Genomic DNA, 20106 nt, shown 5'->3' on the forward strand with positions numbered 1-20106 from the left:
GCTTATGACAGATGGAGGAGGGTTCTAAGTGGTGACGTTGGGTCTAGTTGAGAGCAGGAGAGTCCGCAGTCCGCGCTCGTACTGGCTCACACCCCTAGCAGAGAACTGGAGGAAGAGGAGTTATCCCGGGTGTGGAGCAGCAAGGAGAGGTGGAACTGGAGGATCACCCGGCCATGGCTGATGAGTTGGCTGCCTGGAGAGAGACGAGCTGCAGCCCAAAGGTAAGGGAAACTTGAGGGGAAGGTGTCGGGGTCTACCAGGAGGATGGGCTGTGGGGAAGGGCCCAGCTGGTGTTGGAGGGGAGGGCTGCTGGTGAAGGGACGTGGGTGACCACTCAGGAACCTGCTCTTCTCTGTCAGGTGTCACTGTGGCACGTATAACAGTGGGGGGACCTCCTAGCAAAGCTACCTACTGTGTCTGGTGAATTTTCAGGAGTTTAGGATAGTTTTCTTCCCCGGCAGTCACATCACTTTTCCTCCGTCACCTTCCTGTGCAAGAGCTGCCAGGAGACGACTCTGTTAGGTGCAAAGGACAGGGCTTGCCTCAAGTGGCATTCTAGGAAATGTTGTTTCCCCCGGTGTACCCTGTATTTCCCTCTCAAGTACACACTTCATACCTGGAAAAAGCTTCAGTCCTACTTACCAGTCTTCATGTCAGAACATAAGTAAGATGCCTTCCCAGCTTTTTTTTGCTGTGTTTTTAGGTTAGACATATTTACAATCAAAGATTTTGTAATCAATTCTTTATTACATCTTAACCTTCCATGAATGCAGTGTCACATTCACTGGATATAAATTACATTTGTTCTAATAGCATTGTGCCATAAAAAACTTCAGCATGGTAGGAAAAAAAATCTCAATTTTAGTCACTGAAAGCGTCTCCATCCTCCTGTCTTTGTCATCCTCAAACCTTGCAGCTGGGCAGCCTTGCCTAACTCGGACAGATGATTTTCAATATCGCGTCTGTGCTGTCAGGGTTTGCAGGTGACCACTTTGCAGAGGCTTGCCTCCATGCTTCCTTGTTGCTGAAGTTGACAAAATGTCTCTGGTAGTTCTAAAACTTTTCTCAGATGATGAGAAAAGGATTTAAAATCTTTTACAGCCTTCAGGACCACAAGGACATGCCTGACATACACTGCCAATTATCTGAAAGCAATCGTTCCTTTGCCTGTTTCATTAATCCATAAGCAATCAGTTTATGCTGAAAAGCTGTGCTGCAGGTATTTATGTAATAATATTGGGTGTGAGGAGAGAGCTGTTTTCTTCCCTGGGCACAGTTCTGTGCCTACATTTACTCCAGAAGTCACCCTGTCTTAATGGCATTTCTTCAGTGGGCGCGATCCGTAACTGTGGTCTCTGCCATGGCCAAGACCCACGGAGCGGCCAGTTTAACTACAAAATACAAGAACGCTGGGAACCGCAGAGCGGTGACCGCTGCACCGTCCCCTTCTGCTGAGCCAGCAGAGCCCGGGTGTTACGCTCGCAGCGCCACTGTTTAGCTATCGAAGGGGCAGATCTGAGAGCAGTCCTTCCTGCAGTTCTTCAAGGGGACTAGAGCTGTTCTGGAAGTTCATTTCAAATGTGCTTGTTTGCTTTTCATATCATTCTAGCATAAAATTTCTGTCAGAGGCCGTGCATGTAAGCTGCTTGCTCAGTGAAACTCAGAGAGCCTGGGCGAGGCGCCGCAGCCTTGAGCAGTGCTCTGTGATTCGGCTGCTGTCCCCCAGAACAGGGTTTCAGGGGCACCTGCAGCGTTCCTCTGCCCGGGTTCCTTGCCCCTCCAGCTGTTCTACTGCCCAGGCAGGCAGATTTCCAAGGAATGAGTTCTCACTAAGGATTTAAGTGATCGCTAAGGATTTAAGCTCGTGCCTAAGCTCAGCGTGAGCCCGCTCCTCCTTTCCCAACGCTGCAGGCCACATCTCCGCTCTCGGGACCCAGCGGGCTCCAGCAGCCCACCCGTGCCCCTGGTAGGGTCCTCATCTCTTGGAAGGGCGCTGAGCCCACGGACAAATTTCGGTGTCCTCTGGATATTTTCTCCTTACAAAGCACTTGCTGTTACCGTGTCTCATTCACCGAGGTGCGACAAAGGGTCTGCGTTTCCCCCCCGAGGTGACCATTTGCTGTTCGCCTGCCAGGGACGAGCCTGCCCAGACACGCCGAGCTGGAGCCTTGCCTTCCACAGCCACCCCGAGAGAAACCCTCCGGCAGCCGCGGCGGCTGGCCCAGCACACGGGAGAGGCCCGACGGGAGCCCCGGATCCGGCAGCAGGTAACCCACCCGCGGGGGAAGGGCCCTACGCGTGTCCGAGCGCGGGGAGGCAGCGCGAAGGGCCCGGTTTGGCCGGCGGGACGACAGCGCCGCCGCCATTTTGGGTGGCCCTCGAGAGGCGAAGGCGCCGCCCGCCATTGGCCGCCGCCGTCACGTGACAGCTCCCCCCAGGGATCAGCCGCTGGCGGCCGGGCCGAGCCCGGGTACGGGGCGGGGGGGGGGCCGGGCCCGGGTACGGGGCGGGGGGGGGGGCCGGGCCCGGGGAGCCCCCGCACCGGTCGGGGCCCAGTCCGCCCCCCGCGGCCGCATTCATTTCGCGGGGGGCGGTGCGGACCCCGTGGCCGGTTCCCAAGTGCAGACCCCTCCCTCCCCCCCCCCCCCCCGCTCGTATCTGTCAGTTAAAGCCCCGCTCGGCCGAGCCTCCCGGTTTCTCTTCCCGGAGCAGGACCCCCGGGAGCGCAGCCGGAGATGATCTCCCACACGGATCAGAAGGAGGAGCTCTGGCTCTCCCACGGCCACGCCTGCGAAGGGAAGAGCGTCCTGCGCGGCACCTGTCCAGGTAAGGGGCCGGTGCAGTCACCCGTGAACCCGTCGGCGAGGAAAAACCGCTCCAGGGTCCCCAAATCCCCCCGGGATGCACCAGAGCGGCCGTGCTGGGTTGGACCGCGGTCCTTCAGTTGTTCTGCTGCCCCTGGCCGTGGCGGGCCCGGGGAAGAGCAGCCAAGCGGTGCTGCGTCCCTGTGTGCTGTGCCAGGCCCAGGCAGCCTGCGGCTTCAGAAACTCCCGAGCTAGACCTGTGGTGGCTCGGTATCTTGCAGCTCTCTGTGTATTTTCTTTCTTTCTGAAGTTGTGTACGTTTTAGCATCCGTGACAGCTTGCAGCAAGGAGTTCCACAGCTTATTTAGCTGGTTTGTGAGTCACTGTGTCCTTTGCTTTGAAGCTGCCTTCTGGGAGTTCACTTCATGTCAGCGGCTCTTAATTTAGAACACATGGTGCAGGATGGAGCCCTACGCACCCCACGGGCCGCTTGTGTGTTTATATCCTGTGCGATATCCGCTATCAGCCGTGCCTTTTCCCAGCGGAATGGGCTGTTGAGTCACCAGATACAGAACTTGTTCTGTACCTGTGATCCGTCACCTCACGCCTCTGTCTGTTTCTCAGCTCTCTTAGGGTTTCAGTGAAATGGGGGATCTGTCCTCCCCCTTGCGCACAGTTGAGATGTGGGGTTACCGTGGGTTTGAGCAGAGAGGCAGAATTGCATCTCGTTTATCCTCTACTCTTTTCCCAACAAACACTGCCATTTGATTTGCTGTTTCATCTGCTGGGGAGCTGCAGTTTTCATTTGTCTGCTATCATTCCTGAATGATACTGAGAACATCCTAGGCCCATGCTGGTATAAGCACAAGGTATAGAGGCTGTTCCCCTCTGCAGTTCTTCATGTTTACCTGCAATGAATGTCCCCTGTCACCTGGTTGGTCAGTATCATGAGGCACAGTTAATCTTTACAGTCAGCCTTTGTCTCTTTAACCGTGAATAACACAAAATCATCAGCAGATGTTTCCACCTCCCCTTTCCCTCCCTTACCACCTTATTGAGGGTCACTCACCCCAGGGCAGTTTAGTTTCTTCATCAGTTCTGGTGAAAGACAAATGTCTTTTGGGAATGCCTTTGGACTCCACATCTCCCTTTTGTCAAATTGGTGACATTTCTGAAGAACCCCAAGTGGTTTGTGATGTGAGACTTCTTTCCAAAGGCCATGCCAGTTCTTCCCCAGTCCGCCCTCTTTGGCCATCTGTCCATCAGTTCTCTTACTCTGGTTTCTGTTCATTTGTGTGGAATGTCTGTTGGGCCCCAGATCTGCCCTTTCTCTGGCATCACACCAGCCACCGTCCCAGCAGTTGTGAGGTGGCGTGAGCAGCCCTGCTGGGTTTCACCAAAGGTCTGTGTAGCTCCAAGCTCTGTCTCGGGGATTCGGGGACTGGCCAGAACTGGATGCCAGGGAAGGGCATAAGATAAGCATACAATGACAGCTCCCCAGCGCAGTCTGCTCTCCTCCAGCAGCCTGAGGCTTAGTCATGATGGTGGTGTGCTATTTTTAGTAGTTCTCACGGGTTTCTCTTCTGTGAACTCTCGAATTTGGTGCCCGAGACGATTGCTCTGTTCTCCCACTGCTGTGAGACAGGCCAGAGCATCAGCCAAAATTCCTACTACTGCTGGCTTCTCTGGAGAAAGAGAAATCCAAGGGTGTGTTTAAGGTGATATTTAGGTTCTCTCCCAATACATACGCTTACTCTGCTTACCTGGAGCTTGCCTCGTAGCTATAGCACTGGCAGTCTTGGGCACATCGGAGGTCTTGCCATCAGCCCAGACTGGCATGGGCTGAGGAAGAACCACATTCTTCCAATATCTCTTGTTTATCAGTTTTTGCCAGTTCTGCCTTGTGCTTCTAGAATTAATTCCTCAGCATTGTGAACTTACTCTCCTTCCACTTAAAATACCTCCAGTGAGTTCCTGTCATCATGATTTTGATCAAAACCTTTACCGACAACCTATCCCAGATGCCAGTGAAGATACCTAGTAGCTCAGAAGTTGAGAGAAGTTGTAGAAGTTGAGAGCTGGAGCTGTGGCTGTAATCACTGGAATATGAAGCCTGAAACTCCTGATCTTCCCCAAAAAGTACAGAACACCGTAGATTACTTGATTCTTGAGTACTTGGAAGGCCTTTTAAAGTTCTGTGTAAAGAACCAAAATTGTGTGCAAGTACCAAAGCTAGCGGAGGTGAAGGTGGTCAACGGCTCAATGTCCATGTGGAGACCGGTCACGAGTGGCGTCCCTCAGGGGTCCGTGCTGGGCCCGGCCCTGTTCAACATCTTTGTCGGCGACATGGACAGTGGGATAGAGTACACCCTCAGCAAGTTTGCCGACGACACCAAGCTGTGTGGTGCCATTGACACGCTGGAAGGGAGGGATGCCATCCAGAGGGATCTGGACAGGCTGGAGAGGTGGGCCCGTGCCAACCTCATGAAGTTCAACCAGGCCAAGGCCAAGGTCCTGCACCTGGGTCATGGCAATCCCAGGCACAAATCCAGGCTGGGCGGGGAATGGATTGAGAGCAGCCCTGAGGAGAAGGACTTGGGAGTGCTGGTGGATGAGAAGCTTAACATGAGCAGGCAATGTGCCCTTGTGGCCCAGAAGGCCAACCGCATCCTGGGCTGCATCAACAGAAGCGTGGCCAGCAGGTCGAGGGAGGTGATTCTCCCCCTCTGCTCTGCCCTGGTGAGACCCCACCTGGAGTAGTGTGTCCAGTTCTGGAGCCCCCAACACAAGAAGGACATGGACCAGTTGGAGAAGGTCCAGAGGAGGCCACGAAGATGATAAAAGGGCTGGAGCACCTCTCTTATGAGGACAGGCTGAGAGAGTTGGGGCTGTTCAGCCTGCAGAAGAGGAGGCTCCAGGGAGACCTGATAGCGGTCTTCCAGTACCTCAAGGGGGCCTACAAGAAAGATGGCGAGAGGCTGTTTAGTAGGGCCTGTTGCGATAGGACGAGAGGTAATGGTTTTAAAATAGAGGGGGGTAGATTTAGATTGGAAATTAGGAAAAAATTTTTTACGATGCGAGTTATAGAACACTGGCCCAGGTTGCCCAGAGAGGTGGTGGAGGCCCCATCCCTGGAATCGTTCAAGGCCAGGCTGGATGAGGCTCTGAGCAACCTGATCTGGTTGGAGATGTCCCTGCTCCTTGCAGGGGGGTTGGACTAGATGACCTTTGAAGGTCCCTTCCAACTCTAACCATTCTATGATTCTATGATTCTATGATTTCTCTTTGGGCACAACAGCAACTGAACAGCTTCTCTAGCTCCATTGTCTACTCGGTAAGTCTGACACAGAGGTCAAGAGCTTCATGCTGGCCTGCCAGAGATGTCCTCCTCTTATCCTCTCTTTGGATATCACCTTTGTCTTCTCCTCCAGGCCTGGATGGAGTAGCTGCAGACAAATAGAAATGCCTTTGTGGTGAACAGCAAAGTTCCAGTTTCTGTTCCTCTCAAGGGATGGTTTTAATGAAAACTATAGGAGGGAAAGAGTGGCATCACTACCACACCCAGCTGGCATTAAAGGTGTCTCAGGGGTTCACTGTGAAATCATGCTGTGATGTTTTCCTATACTGACTAGAAAGAGGAAGATAAAATATGTACTTGTGTCAGTCTGGACTGAAATTCTAGACTCCTTCCTTTACTGCATACTTACGGTTTGGTAGTGACTCTCCTCTTCCAAGGCATGCACTTCCTTATCACGGCTCTGCCAGACCACAGGAAGCGCCTGTGGGTTGTTCGCCAGTCCCACACGGCTGATATGTTACCAGTTTATTACACAAGAGTCTGCAGAGAAGCAGGAGGTAGCCGTTGAACCTTTAAGCAGATAAATCTGGAGGCCTGCTTGTTTGCGGCTTTAATCCTCAGCCTGTTCTGTATTCTGGGTGTACGTATAGTCAACAGCAAGTTATCCTTCACCCCTAGGAGCCTGTATCTCTTTGATTATCCGGAAATCTGTTTGCCTGATTGATCTGTCTTAAACCTGGATGTGGTGCCTCTCTTCAGAGACGCCTGTTGCCATTTCTGCATCCCAGCTACATCCCTCTGATGTCCGTTTACCCTTCCCTGCCAGCAGAAGGGTGCGTGCCACGCAGGCCCTGTCCTGCCAGTTTAGCGCGTAAGCCCTCAGTAAGCCTGCATTAACTCCGTTTCCCCGCCGGCAGCAAAGGCCACGGCATTGTTGGGGGTACGTGCTTTTGAACCTGCTAGGACGCTCATCTGTGCTGCTTTGGGCTGGGACAGAGTTAACTTTCTTCAGAGCAGTTAGTGTGGGGCTATGTTTTGGTTTTGTGCTCAAAACAGTGTTGATAATACCGAGATGTTTTCATTACTGCTGAGCAGTGCTTACACAGCCCCAAGGCCTTTTCTGCCTCACACCCCACCAGCGAGTGGGCTCGGGGGGCACAAGAAGCTGGGAGGGGGCACAGCGGCTCTGTGGTGCTTGGTTGTTGGTTGAAATTAAACCACAACATCACCAAACCACCTCAGAGCAGTGGGCTGGAAGGAGCCACCGCTCTGCGTGAATGCCCTAGAAACCTGTGCAAGCCTCCTGTCTCGGAAAGGCTTTCAGCCGACCTGGATTCTGCGCAGCATAGATCCACACCAGTTGTGCTTCTGCAAGGCTTTCTCTGAACAAGAGAGCAGGGATTTGTCCATTGCCTGTGTCCCGGGAGCTGCTCATGACTGTTCAGCTGGCCTTACCTCACTGACTTGCACTACCTTCACCTACCTTTGTGGGATTTCCTCAGCGCGTAACCTGGAATCGGCTGTGGACGATCTTCAGTTCACCAGCTGCCTTTCACAGCAGATTTGTTCTGCACCGATGGAAGCGTAAAGTTACCTTTCTTCTGCTCTGAGATTGGCATAGAATCATAGAATCGTTTAGGTTGGAAAAGATCTAGAAGATCGTTTAAGATCATCAAGTCCAATCGTTAACCTGGCCCTGCCAAGTCCACCACTAACCCATGTCCCTAAGCATCACATCTTCACATCTTTTAAATCTCTCCAGGGACGGTGACTTCCCTGGAAGCCTGTTCCAGTGCTTGACAACCCTTTTGGTGAAGAACTTTTTCCAAATATCCAATCTAAACCTCCCCTGGCACAACTTGAGGCCATTTCCTCTCGTCCTGTCATTTGTTACTTGGGAGAAGAGACTGACTGCCGCCTCCCCACACCCTCCTCTCAGGCAGTTGTAGAGAGCAGTGAGGTCTCCCCTCAGCCTCCTCTTCTCCAGACTGAACAACCCCAGTTCCCTCAGCCGCTCCTCATAAAGCTTGTCCTCCAGACCCTTCTCCAGCTTTGTTCCTGTTCTCTGGACGCGCTCCAGCACCTCAGTGTCTGTCTTGTAGAGAGGGGCCCAAAACTGAACAGTATTCAAGGTGCAGCCTCACCAGTGCCGAAAGGGGGGACGATCGCTTCCCTGCTGTCACGATAAGACGCGATATTGTGTCGATAGGGAACAGGGAGGGGGGTTACCTCAACCCCTTTGCAATTTGACCAGGCTGATGCTGACAGCGTCACTGGGACAAATCCCTCTGGACAGCCCGCAAGGTCAGAGGGTGGTCGTCTAACCTGTCCAGGGCTCTTCACGGGCAGCGACACCGAGACAAATCCCTTGTATCCCCTACATCAATTATTAAAGTTTCCCGAAACTTATATTTACAGATAGACCAATTTTATTCTGTATGTTTGTGACAGGATAAAGGTTCAAAGATGGCCGGTGATAAGATACTGACTGCAAAAACAAACTTGGAACAATACATAAAGTAAGTTTTAATAGCCAGCAAGATGTTGGTATCTAGGTGCGTATAATACAGAGCTCTTACGCCTACGGCAGGGAGAGAGGGGGTCAGCCCGTCGACTGGTCCCCGACATTCCGATGGAGGTCATCCCCAATATCCCCCTTCTTAAAGGCATTTTTACACTGTTTGTACTTTTAGGTGGAGCCTGTGTGACTCTAGTCATACATAGCTTTGTTAGGATTGCTGTAAATTTTTCTCACTTTGCTGTTAAAGGTACAGACTAGAAGAAATTCAGAACGTGTGCTCAGTGAGGGGTAGTCGCACCTTGGAGGCGGGTAGCTTTTGGGATGGAGGTGTGTTTTGGTCTTACAATGACATTATAATGAGCAAAGTTCATCTAAAGAACACGATTTCGCCACAATTCCTGGCTCAACAGCTGGTATTCTTCTTGTTTGACAATTGCAATGCGGTTCATCGGCTGCTCTACAGCCTGTTAGCCACCAGGTACCGTGGAGTTCCCGTCCCTGCAGGGAGTGTAACGGAGTTTGGCCGCGGTGTCTCCGCTCCGCTCCACCCTCCGTTCCGTTCGTTCCGCTCGCCTTAGCGTGTGCGAAGGGAGGCAGGGTGCGTTGCTTCGGGAACCGCTGTAGCGAGCGTGCCAGCTGCATTTTATCCTGGAGGTAGCAACTGCGTTTTACCCTAGAAGTTCTCCTATTAGGATAAACCTTAGAGAAACTATTTTTCCCCCCTCCAGTCATTGTTCCACGCCTGCTGCTGCTGGCCACGCTGTTCCTGACACAAGCCAGGATGCTGCTGGCCTTCTTGGCCACCTGGGCACACTGCTGGCTCGTGTTCAGCCGCTGTCGACCAGCACCCCCAGGTCCTTTCCTGCTGGGCAGCTTTCCAGCCGCTCTTCCCCCAGCCTGGAGCGTTGTGCGGGGTTGTTGTGACCCAAGTGCAGGACCCAGCACTCAGCCTCGTTCAGCCCCATACAGCTGGCCTCTGGCCATCGATCCAGCTTGTCCCTCTGCAGAGCCGTCCTACCCTCCAGCAGACTGACACTCCCACTCAATTTGGTGTTACCTGCAAACTTCCTGAGGGTGCACTCCGTCCCCTCGCCCAGATCGTTGATAAAGACATTGAACAGAACTGGCCCCAGCGCTGAGCTCTGGGGAGCACCGCTTGTGACCGGCCGCCAACTGGATTTAACTCCATTCACCACTACTCTTTGGGCTCGGCCGTCCGGTTTTTACCCAGTGAAGCCCGTCCAAGCCTTGAGCAGCCAGTTTCTCCAGGAGAATGCTCTGGGAAACGGCGTTAAAGACTTGACTGAAGTGTAAGCAGACAACATCCACAGCCTTCCCCTCATCCACTACGCGGGTCAGCTTGTCGTAGGAGATCAGGTTGCTCAAGCAGGACCTGCTTTTCATGAACCCGTGAGCATAAGCCAGGCTCCAGGCTGTCTCCTTCTCCCATGCCTTAGGACTGGTGTCTGCTTTGTGATCTTCTCTCTCTGCCATACCAGCAGCACAAGAGCGGAGAGGTTGCTTCACTTGGAACCCAAGTAGGGTTCTTCTGAGCAAGGCATGGCCCTCCTCTGACTCCCAGTTCAACTCCTAACAACATTTCAGACATAATGTCCTGGACGAGCAACCATCTTCCCCATTCGAGCACTGGACTCTGACCTCGGATATGCTGATAATTTCAGTAGATTCAGGTTCTGGCACAGCATGCAGGCTCTTCCCTGGGTTTGTTCTTGTGAACACTCTGAAAAATCCCGGGAGTAGCTTGCAGGGAAATATCTGAACTTTCTATATTTGAAATCAATCTGCTGAATTTCTACAATTTGTCCCCTTTTGATTCCCCTTGTCCAAAATTTCCTGTCCTGCCTGTGACTTCTCTCTGGATTTTCATTTTATTGCAGCTGAGGACGGGATTGTGAGCAAGAAAGAGGAAAATGCCCAGCAAGGCATCCCCCGGCCTGTGGAGCCCGAGGATTTCCTCTCGGGACTCTCCAAGGAGAACAGTTCCCAGAGTCCTGCACAGGAGCCGGTCCACCTGCGCAGGTCAGAAAGGGTTCAGAGACCTCTGGGGAAGAGGCAAAGCCGAGCGACGCTGCGTGGAAAAAGTTTCAGGAGGCTGCCAGATATTATCCAGCAGAGAAATCCTTCCGTGGGGCGACTGATGATCTGTGGGGACTGCGGGAAGAGCTTCCGGGTGAGCTCCAACCTCGTCCAGCACCAGAGAATTCACACTGGAGAGAAACCCTTCGCCTGCACCGAGTGCGGGGAGAGTTTCCGGCAGCGGTCGCATCTCATCCAGCACCAGAGAATCCACACAGGGGAGAGGCCCTACGAGTGCTCCGAGTGCGGAAAGAGCTTCAGCATGAGCTCGAAGCTGATCCGGCACCAGGTAACCCACACCGGGGAGAAGCCCTACAAGTGTGCCGAGTGCGGGAAGAGCTTCTCTGGGAACTCGCAGCTCGTCCAGCACCAGCGAGTGCACACCGGGGAGAAACCCTACGAGTGCGGCGACTGCGGGAAGAGCTTCAGCGTGAGCTCAGCCCTGACGCGACACCAGCGGGTCCACACCGGGGAGAAACCCTACGAGTGCGTGGAGTGCGGGAAGAGCTTCAGCCAGAGCTCCGAGCTCATGAAGCACCAGCGCGTCCACACCGGGGAGAAGCCGTACGAGTGCTCCGAGTGTGGGAAGAGCTTCACCGTGAGTTCAGCCCTCATCCAACACCGGCGGTTCCACATGGGCGAGCGCCCCTACGGGTGCACTGAGTGTGGAAAAAGCTTCACTGTGAGCTCCCACCTCATCCAGCACCGCCGCTTCCACACCGGGGAGCGGCCCTTTGAGTGCTCCGAGTGCGGGAAGAGCTTCCTGTGGAGATCAGCACTGCTCCGGCACCACCGGGTCCACACCGGGGAGAGGCCCTACGCCTGCGCCGATTGTGGGGACAGCTTTCGGCAGAGCGCCCACCTCATCCAGCACCGCCGCATCCACACCGGGGAGCGTCCTTACGCTTGTGCCCACTGCGGGAAGGGCTTCACCGTCAGCTCCGCGCTCCTCCGGCACCAGCAGATCCACAGGGGTGGGGAGCCCTAGGAGGGGCGAGCGTGGGGAGCAGTTAGGTCTGGTACCCCGGGGAGCAAAGCCCAGTGTCTCTCTCCCTTCGCTCTGCTGACCGCCCTGCTTGTGGAGGGGGAAAGCAGTTTATTTTTAGGAGGACGACTCCTAAAATGACGAGGGAAGGGAAGAGTGGGTGCAAGGAGCTGAAGAGGTGGTTTGGGGAAGAGCATGTGCCGCAGCAGGGGAAGGTGATGTTCGCAGGGATAGCTCTTGGGAGAGAAAGGAAGCCGTTTGGAAAGGCTGGGATGTACTTGGTGTATTGCGGAGGAAGGGAAATGCCGTGCCTTTTGTCTGCGGGCACACGTTTCGGACAGCTTACAGAGAGAATGACATGGACCATCCTAGAGCCTGCCATGCTCCGAGCAGATGAACAGATGGCCTGGTGTTCCCTCCCTTCCTCAGTCCCGGGGCTGGGCCTGAAGCCCCGTGCCCCTCACGCCCCGTGCTGTCCCTGCCCGGCTGTGCCCGCGGGCCGTGGGTGCCAGCCGGCCGTCCCCCGAGCGCTGGTGGTGATCCCTGCGTGGGCGTGCGGTGCGTGGTGTCCGCCCCCGTGTGTGAGTGAGGCGGGATTGTTTCTACACGTGCCCAATAAAGCCGTCGTTAACAGCCAGCGTGTCCGCCATCTTCCCTCCACCACCGCCCCCTTTCCCGCCTCATCCCGGGCCGGGCCCTGCCTGCGCCTGCGCGGCCTCACGCGCCGGCTGCCCCCGGGGCGGGGCCTCGCGCGACGCTGGCGGCTGCCGTTGGCCGAGGGCGAGGCGAGGCGGGGGCGGGGCTAGAGCTCCTGTGTGACGTCCCGGCCGTCGGCGGCTCCTGATTGGCCGCGCCGTCACCTCCCTCGTCAATAAATCGAGGGCGGCTGGGAGCGGGCCTTTGTCTCGCGCGGCGGGGCGGAGGGCGGGCGGCCTTGGCGGTAGGTGAGTGCGCGCGGCGCGTCTCCATGGCAACGCGGCCGGGCCTGCTCCGCTCCGGGGGCCGGTACCGGACTGAGGCCCCGGGGCTTCCGCCCTGCCCCGCGGGGCTCTGCTCCGCCTGCCCCGGGCCCTCGCCGCTTCCCCGCCGAGGGGAGGAGGCCAAGCTGCCTCGGGGCCGCCGCGGGAGGCGGCAGCCCCGGCCTCCGCGCTCCGGGGGGCGGATGGGCCCGGTACCGTGCGGGCCGGGGCCTGGCAGCAGCAGCAGCGCCCGGCCCGCGGCTCTGCCCCTCGCCCTGCCCGCCGCAGCACGGGCTGTCGCGGCCGCCCTGTCCGCCGTGCCCCGGGCCGGGCCGCTGGCTGGGGTACCGGTGCGGTGCTCCGCACCCCGCCGGCCGCTCGGGGCCCGCAGCGCCCGTCTGCGAGCGGCGTGCTCCCGAGAAGCCGAGCGCTGGGCCGGGCCGGCGACTGTCAGGCCTCTCTAATCTCTTCCTTCTGCTTTCCTGGGTGAGCATCCGCACAGCAGCGAGGACGGGTGCCGGAACGGCTGCCTCGCATCCCCGCAATGACTCCAGCGCGCAGCGTCGCGGGAAGGATGCCCGGGTCGTTCTCCAGCGGTGTGGGGGGCACTTGGCCCTTCCTGGCCCAGCTGAGCTCTGGGAAGAGCTTGGAGGACAAAGGCCTCTGAGGCCTCTTGCTGTCCCTGCCTTTCCATTGTTGGGTGAAACAAATGTCTGATTCAAGCCTGGCAGCGCCTTGCACTCGTATGTGTTACGCACGTCAGCCCAGAGCGCCTGTCGCTGGCCCTGCTCAGGATGTCCCAGGCACAGCTGCCTGGGTGCTGGGACAGGCAGGGCGAGCGCTGGCTCTCCCCGGAGCAAAGGGGAGATCTCTTCCCGGGTATCTGTCACACTGTGCCCTTCCTCCCCCAGATCTGACCCTGCCCCTTGCGCTGTTCTCCTGGACAGTGTGAGAAGGTAAATTTCTGACGCAAAAGCCGCTTACCAAGGTGCGGAACTGGACAGGATCTGTGAGCTCACCAGGAGTTTCCCTCCTTGGTACAATTTGTTGAGGTGTTGGGCTGCGGCTCTGTGGGACAGAGGTAGCATTTGTGTGGGCGCAGCTAGAAGTGTCTCAGACTGGAATTATTGCCAAAATTTCAGGCTGTGTCCAGGTGGAGTCTTAAACCCACCTGAGATCTGGAAATGTAGGGACTTACTCTGTGGGGTTCTGGGGTTTGTCTGCACTGCAGGGTGCTTGGCTGGGTCCAGCAACGCTCTGCCCCTTGTTAAACTGAGGTTGTAAGCTCTGCGTGTGGGGAAGTGCCTTGAAGTGATACGCTGGCCGAACCGCAAACATGAACTCTGTACTGCCTGGGTGTTTGTGAATTAGTGAACTTCTCCTGAGGGTGCCGAGCAAAGCCAGGACTTCCAGTCCCGCTTCCCTGCAGCAGCAGTGACTGCTCCCTTCCAGAGGCGCGAGATTGTTGCCGTTGTCTTCCTACGCTGGGAAGAACGGCTGTGCGTCTTGAGTGTGAAGCTTGCTGGGGCGATGTCTGTAGGGAAAACTGATTGCTAGCTGAGATAGGGATGTTTTCTCGGAGGATTTGAGCACTGTTGTTAGAAAAGTTTGGAGTGCTGAGGTGTTCTGTACCAGACCTCCTCTCCGCTCTCCAGCCCTGCTGTCCTGACCCCTGTAGCGGCCGCAGTCAGGGCACGCGGGAGGTATGTGTTTACCCTGAACATCAGCCAGGCTCTTGATGAGCAGAGCTCCTTGTAGCAAATGAAAGCGCGTTCCAGCCTCTGCCGCAGAGGCAGGCCACTGCTTCGGCCTCCCCCTCGCTCTGTAGGACGCTGCCTCTCTGAGGAGCAGAATGCCCCGAGAAACCAGGGCTCTGACCGGTGACCACGTCGTGAGCTTTCGCTTGCCAATTTTTTTAATAAAAGCAACTGCATGTGACAGTTGTGATGCTTTTGATTTCCCCTCCTCCCAGTTCTTGGGCAGTATCCTAATGCTGAAAAGACAGGGTTTTGATTTGTGCTGACTTGCCTCTTGAATTCATGGCTCATCAGGGAGGTCTCTACTGGAGACGGTCTCAGGAAAAATCTAAGCTTTCATGTTTTCCTGTACTTGCACTGTCCTCGCCTCAGGCCAAGGAGACTGCTGTCATCGCTGCCCTGCGCGTCGCTGTGGAGATGAGAGTGTCAGACTGAGCCTTTAAAAAAAAAAAAAAAAGCTGTGGGAGATACAAGTCCGAGAGCGCACCAAAGTCCTTAAATAACTTGTTGCACGCTAACAGTAAGCTGAGCAGAAAGCCAGGGCGTCGTGAGAAGTTGTGCGCCTGCGTTGGCAGGGGGCTGGCTGCGCTGTGAGGCAAGCAGGCTGCTCCCCCGTGCCCGTGCCGGGCTCTTGGCTGAGCCGCGGTGGGTTATCCCCCGCTGTGGGGAGGCTGTGTTGTGCCCTGTCCCGTGAGAAAGGGCAACGGGGACATAGGGCTGCCACCCCTGATGACTTCTGCGGCTAGCTCGCATCACAAAGTCACGTGTTTTGGTGGAGGGCAGCGAGAGTGGCTGTAAAACAGCCTAGAAACTCAGGGGTGAGGACCTGGAGAACGGTTAATTTGGAACTGGTGTGCTTCCTGGGAGCACACAGCTGATTCCGGTTCTGCCGCTGTGCTAACAAGCCTGGCGTGCTCGTGGCTGCTTGCCTGCTCTTCTCCCAGCCCCCAGCTGAGCCGCGAGCCCGTGGGTGCCCACCGAGAGGGACTGAACTCAAGTGGGAGAGCATGAGGGACGGCTCTCTTGCAGCGAGTGCTTTCCAAAGAGCCAGCAAGCGGCTGAGCTCCTCGCTCATCGGAAGAGGCCGCTGGAAGGTGGCGGTGCTGCTCTGCACAAAGCTGATTACGGGTCCGTTTTATAAATGAGGTGGCTGGGTGTCTGGCTGGTGTGAGCCAGGTGTCTTGCTCCTGCTTCTGGGTGAGTCTTGTGCATCCTTGCGCAAGGGGCTTGGCTTCCTGACTGAAGGAGAGGTGCTTCCCTTCCCAGCTGCCCTGCTCAGTCTAACGTTGGACGAGATGTCCTGTAGCACCAGTGGAAAGTGGCTTGCTCACAGCTCCAGAGCAGATTGCTAACGCGGAGGTCTCCGATTGTCTTCAGCCAGGAGCCCTCCTGAAGTGGGAAACCTAACGCGAGCTGCCTGCTGTGTTGTAGGCCTCCTCTGAGGTTGACGTTTTGGGAACTGGGGGGTGGTGTCGGGGCTCACCTGAGGCAGCTGAACCCAAAGTGCCTGATGTGCCGTGGAAATGGCCGGGACTGCTCCTCACCGCCCTGTGTGGTGGTGCGGCTCGGGGGCTCTGTGCTAGACCCTCAGCATTTCATACGCAGCCTTTCGCTACGGCAGCTTCCCTCTAAAACCCCTCTCTGATTTTTGCCTTTCAGACCGGCTGATCTCCAGCACTGACCAGCAATGCCGTCGGCTGTGGAGGGCTCGGAGGGGGGAGAAGAAGGGGAAATCTTGCGCTATGAGGAGGCGGAAGACGACAATGTCAGGTGAGTCCTGTCTCAACACGGCACAGACACAGTCTTGGGCAAGGCAGGAGACCTTCCAGGGAAAGGAGTGATCCTTCTTCTCACCTGAAAAGGAGTGAGGGACTCCAATAGGTGATTAATCGAATGTACGTGCAGTAAAATCTGTTCAGTCGAAGTATACCGGAAGGGACGGGAAGGAGCCATCTGGCTCAGGCTGAAAACAAGTGGTTATTTTTTTAGTCTCTTGTGTCCAACTGGCATTTCAGAAATGCTGTGGCCGTTTGCCAGTTGTTTGTGCCTTCCTGGCCAAGGTGAGGCAGTTTTCCGTGGCTTGCTGGGCAGTCTCATGTGATAGCAGCTTCTTGTTTTGAAAGATGACTCCAGAGGTGAACTCTGCTCCAGTAAGCTGCCTCTCTTGCCTCTGCCAAGTACCCACCGGTCTAGGCGAGAGTATTTTCTTGGAGGTTAGTTTAAAAAACAAATTCACAGGCAGGCTTCAGACTTGGAAAATGGGAAGAGCGAAAGGGTGATTCCCGGAACGCCCGGATGGGCTGGGGACTTCTCTTTGACTTGACAGGTTCAGTTTCCTGAGAAATGGCTGCTGCCGGGGTCTCTCGGCACACCTGGGCCTTGCCTACCCCGTTGGCTGCAGTGTTGAGCCGCTCAGCGGGTCTGGAGCATTCAAAGTCTGTCTCTTACAGCTGACACGACGTGCGAGCTGTAGCGAACGTTGTAAAACCTGCAAGGTGCACTTTGGCACAATTTTGAGCGAGTGTCGGTGTTGATAACTGTAGCAAACTCCAGGTAGGCGCAGTGGCTGTAACCTGAAATCATAGGTAGATAGAGTTTCTTTTTTCTTTTTAAGAAAACTTGCGGAAACCTGCAAAAGTGCAATTCAGGATAAATAAACTTTTTAAGGGTGTTCTTGCCCTGTTTTGCCGTTCAGCTCTCGTCTTCTCAGCAGCTGATACCCAAGTCAGGAAAGCTGGGGTCCTGCCTGTGCGTGCATCTGCTGCTGCCTGAGCCTTTCTCCTGCAGAGTGACCACGGAGGACGCCACCAAGGCTCCTCTGCCCTTTAGCCTGCCCCTGTAGTTGCTCTTCATATGCTGAAGGCTTCTTTTTGCAGCGTTTTTGGGACTCCCATGCATGAGAAGCAAGGGTGATGGTGCAGGGATCAGAGGATCCTTGGCAATGGATTCAGCATCCGGGGTCCGAGCCCTGGCCCTTCCAGATTGGCGAATCTGCTTTGCACGTGGCCGCCCGCATCTGCAGAAGGAGCCTCTGGCTGCTTCCTTCTGCTGGTCTGAGGGATCCCACCTCCTCCAAACTGGGCCCGAGATGGTAGGGAGGGGGGTGGTCCATCCAAACACAGCAGAGAAACTCATTACTGCGTGTGGAAGCGGAGTGAAAGGAGCTCTCCCTGTTTGCCTGCAGTCCCACCGACCTTTCGGAGCTGCTGAAGGAGGGCACGAAGGAATCTCACGATCGTGCGGAGAACACTCAGTTTGTCAAAGACTTCCTGAAAGGACGGATCAAGAAGGAGCTCTTCAAGGTGAGCGCTGCTCTGCTCCTGCGCAGAGAAGCTCTTTGACGTGCCGAGGGACTGGTGTGGGCTCTGAGGCAGAGCCCCGCAGCCACGTGTGTAGTCCTGGTGGGATTACAACACTTAATTCCATCCTCTGGAGATCAGGCTGTTCTCCGCAGGCGTCAGGTGGGATTGCTTCCTCTTCTGTTTTGTGTCAAGCCTGGGGCTTCCCTCTTTTACCGCAGCTCCGTGCCAGGGGAGGGAACTGGTCGCAAGGCGGGATGTGCTGATCTCGCGAATGGCTTCTCACGCGAGCTGTGCTTTGTCCCTAGCTGGCCACCGTGGCGCTTTACTTCACGTACTCTGCTCTGGAAGAGGAAATGGATCGCAACAAGGAGAACCCGGTCTTTGCTCCTCTGTATTTCCCTCTAGAGCTTCACCGGAGAGAAGCGTTGGTCAAAGACCTGAAATATTTCTATGGAGAAGACTGGAAAGAGAAGATCCAGTGTTCAGAGGCAACACAGCACTATGTGGACAGAATCCATCACGTGGGCCAGCACGAGCCAGAGCTGCTGGTGGCTCATGCTTACACACGCTACATGGGAGACCTCTCAGGTGGCCAGGTGCTGAAGAAGGTAGCCCAGAGGGCCCTCAGGTTGCCCAGTACTGAGGAGGGGATCCAATTCTACATGTTTGACAACATTTCCAACGCGCAGCAGTTCAAGCAGCTCTACAGAGCGCGGATGAATGCTCTGGATCTGGACAAGAACACCAAGGAAAGGATCGTGGAGGAGGCCAACCGAGCCTTCAGGTTCAACATGCAGGTACGAACTCCCCTGAGCTGCTTCCAGGTCTGGACCAACTCTTAGGCCCAGGTTAACTCAGTCAAACCGCTCATCCTCACAGAGTGGTTTGGGTCTGGGGCCACCAGAGCCCCTCTGTCTGGTGGGGGTGGGATTCTGGGTTGAGTTGCTCTTCTGCCAGCTGCTGGAGACCTGGCTGGTGCTGGCTGGGAATTCCTGCCGTGCTCCAGCACCACAGGCAAGCCTTTGGTCCGGGCAAAACTGAGATGACTTCACCACAGGATTCTTGTGGGCTGTGCGGCTCTGAAGCAGCGGGGAGAGCAGAGCGCTCGCTCCCAGACAGCCTCAAATGCCCTGAGCGTGTTGCACCGCGCTGGTTCCAGCTCATCTCCTGTCTCACGTCTGAGGTGTTGCCCGATTGCCAAAAATGGCCGTAGCCTCTTGTTCTTTCACATAGCTCTTCATAAAACCGGACCTGCCCCCTGCCCAGGGGGTGACCGCAGCCTTGGTTGCTGTGGGGAAGCTTTAATCTGCGCCCGTAGCAGGCTGCTGTGGTTTAAGCTGGTCAGAAACGGGATGGGTTGTCTCCTCCATCAGGATCCTTACGGAAACCCTGGCAGCGGAGCTGGAGGGCCTGTCTGAGCGCTGCAGGAACGGGAGTGCTGATCCCCAGGGAGGGGAGAGGGCATTGCCTCCCGCCCCCACCCGCAGCAGGCTGGGAGGCGAACAGCAGGGCGGCGCTGGGTCTGACCTGCTGCTCTTGGAACGGGCTGTTCCTTCTCGGAGCCACAGCGTGAGCCGCGTGTCACCGCAGGCCTGCCTGCAAGGCGCTCCGAAACGGGGGAGGGAGGCAGGAGTGGCTCCTCCCTGTTCTCCAGATCGCTCCAGGGCTCTGGATGAAAGCCGCCCGGCTCCGCGTCACGCGCTCGCTGTGACCGCTTGCAGGTGTTTGATGAGCTGGACCAGATCGGCAAGTCGCTGACAGAGGCAGCCCAGGACGGAGGCTTTCCAGTCCACGATGGAAAAGGAGACCTGCGCAAATGCCCTTACTATGCAGACAAACTGGGTAGGTGGTGGGCAACGCCGGAGCTGCCGCAGGCGTACGGCACGGGACTCGCGGCGCTAACGGTGCTTTCTGTGTTCCAGCAGGCCAGGCGGGACCCGGCTGCCCCTACCGCGCTGCTGCCGCCCTGGCGAAGCAGCCCCTGGTGCAGCTGCTGCTGGCGGCCTGCGTGGCTGCGGCCGCGGGAGCCGCGGCCTGGTACCTCCTGTGAGGCAGCGAGCGTGCGCGGCTCAGCGTGGCGGCAGGGGGAGAGGCGTGCCCTGTCCTCCTCCAGACTGTTCCCTGGCTGGCGGTGGGGAGTTGGCTGCAGGGTGGAAGGAAGAAAAGACGGGAATCCTGCGGGACTGGCGCAGCCCTTGCACACCAGTACTGCCAGTGCTGCAATGTAATGTGTTCAGCTGACGAGCGCACAGCACTGACCTGGTGCAAGGATTTCCCTTCAGCGCTGCCCTGCCCAGGCCGGGGCAGCTTTTAAGGCCAGCGATGTCTTGTCATGCACCGGCAAAGGCTTCACCTGCTTCGCTTTTCACCCGCGTCCCTGGAG

General features: G+C 56.3%; 2 protein-coding genes across 3 annotated transcripts; both read left to right on the plus strand.

Moving 5' to 3' along the window:
• The first annotated feature begins 33 nt into the window (after positions 1–33).
• LOC104481037 (uncharacterized) lies at positions 34–12275 on the plus strand. The gene is made up of 4 exons (XM_086759645.1): positions 34–221; positions 2135–2267; positions 2713–2826; positions 10522–12275. The coding sequence occupies exons 1-4, from the start codon at positions 174–176 to the stop codon at positions 11706–11708; spliced, it is 1482 nt and encodes a 493-aa protein (XP_086615771.1). The 5' UTR covers positions 34–173; the 3' UTR covers positions 11709–12275.
• HMOX2 (heme oxygenase 2) lies at positions 2686–19923 on the plus strand. Of its 2 annotated transcripts, none has more exons than XM_086759646.1 (6): positions 2686–2826; positions 16081–16191; positions 17606–17723; positions 18029–18520; positions 19445–19565; positions 19646–19923. In XM_086759646.1, exons 2-6 carry the CDS (start codon positions 16109–16111, stop codon positions 19771–19773), a joined length of 942 nt encoding a protein of 313 aa, XP_086615772.1. In that variant the 5' UTR covers positions 2686–2826; positions 16081–16108; the 3' UTR covers positions 19774–19923. The 2 variants fall into 2 exon arrangements, with proteins under 2 accessions (XP_086615772.1, XP_086615773.1); XM_086759647.1 differs by having other exon boundaries at positions 19649–19923.
• Positions 19924–20106: the final 183 nt, after the last annotated feature.

Source organism: Chlamydotis macqueenii, chromosome 15 (assembly GCF_036417535.1).
Source record: "Chlamydotis macqueenii isolate bChlMac1 chromosome 15, bChlMac1.mat, whole genome shotgun sequence".
NCBI lineage: Eukaryota > Metazoa > Chordata > Aves > Otidiformes > Otididae > Chlamydotis > Chlamydotis macqueenii.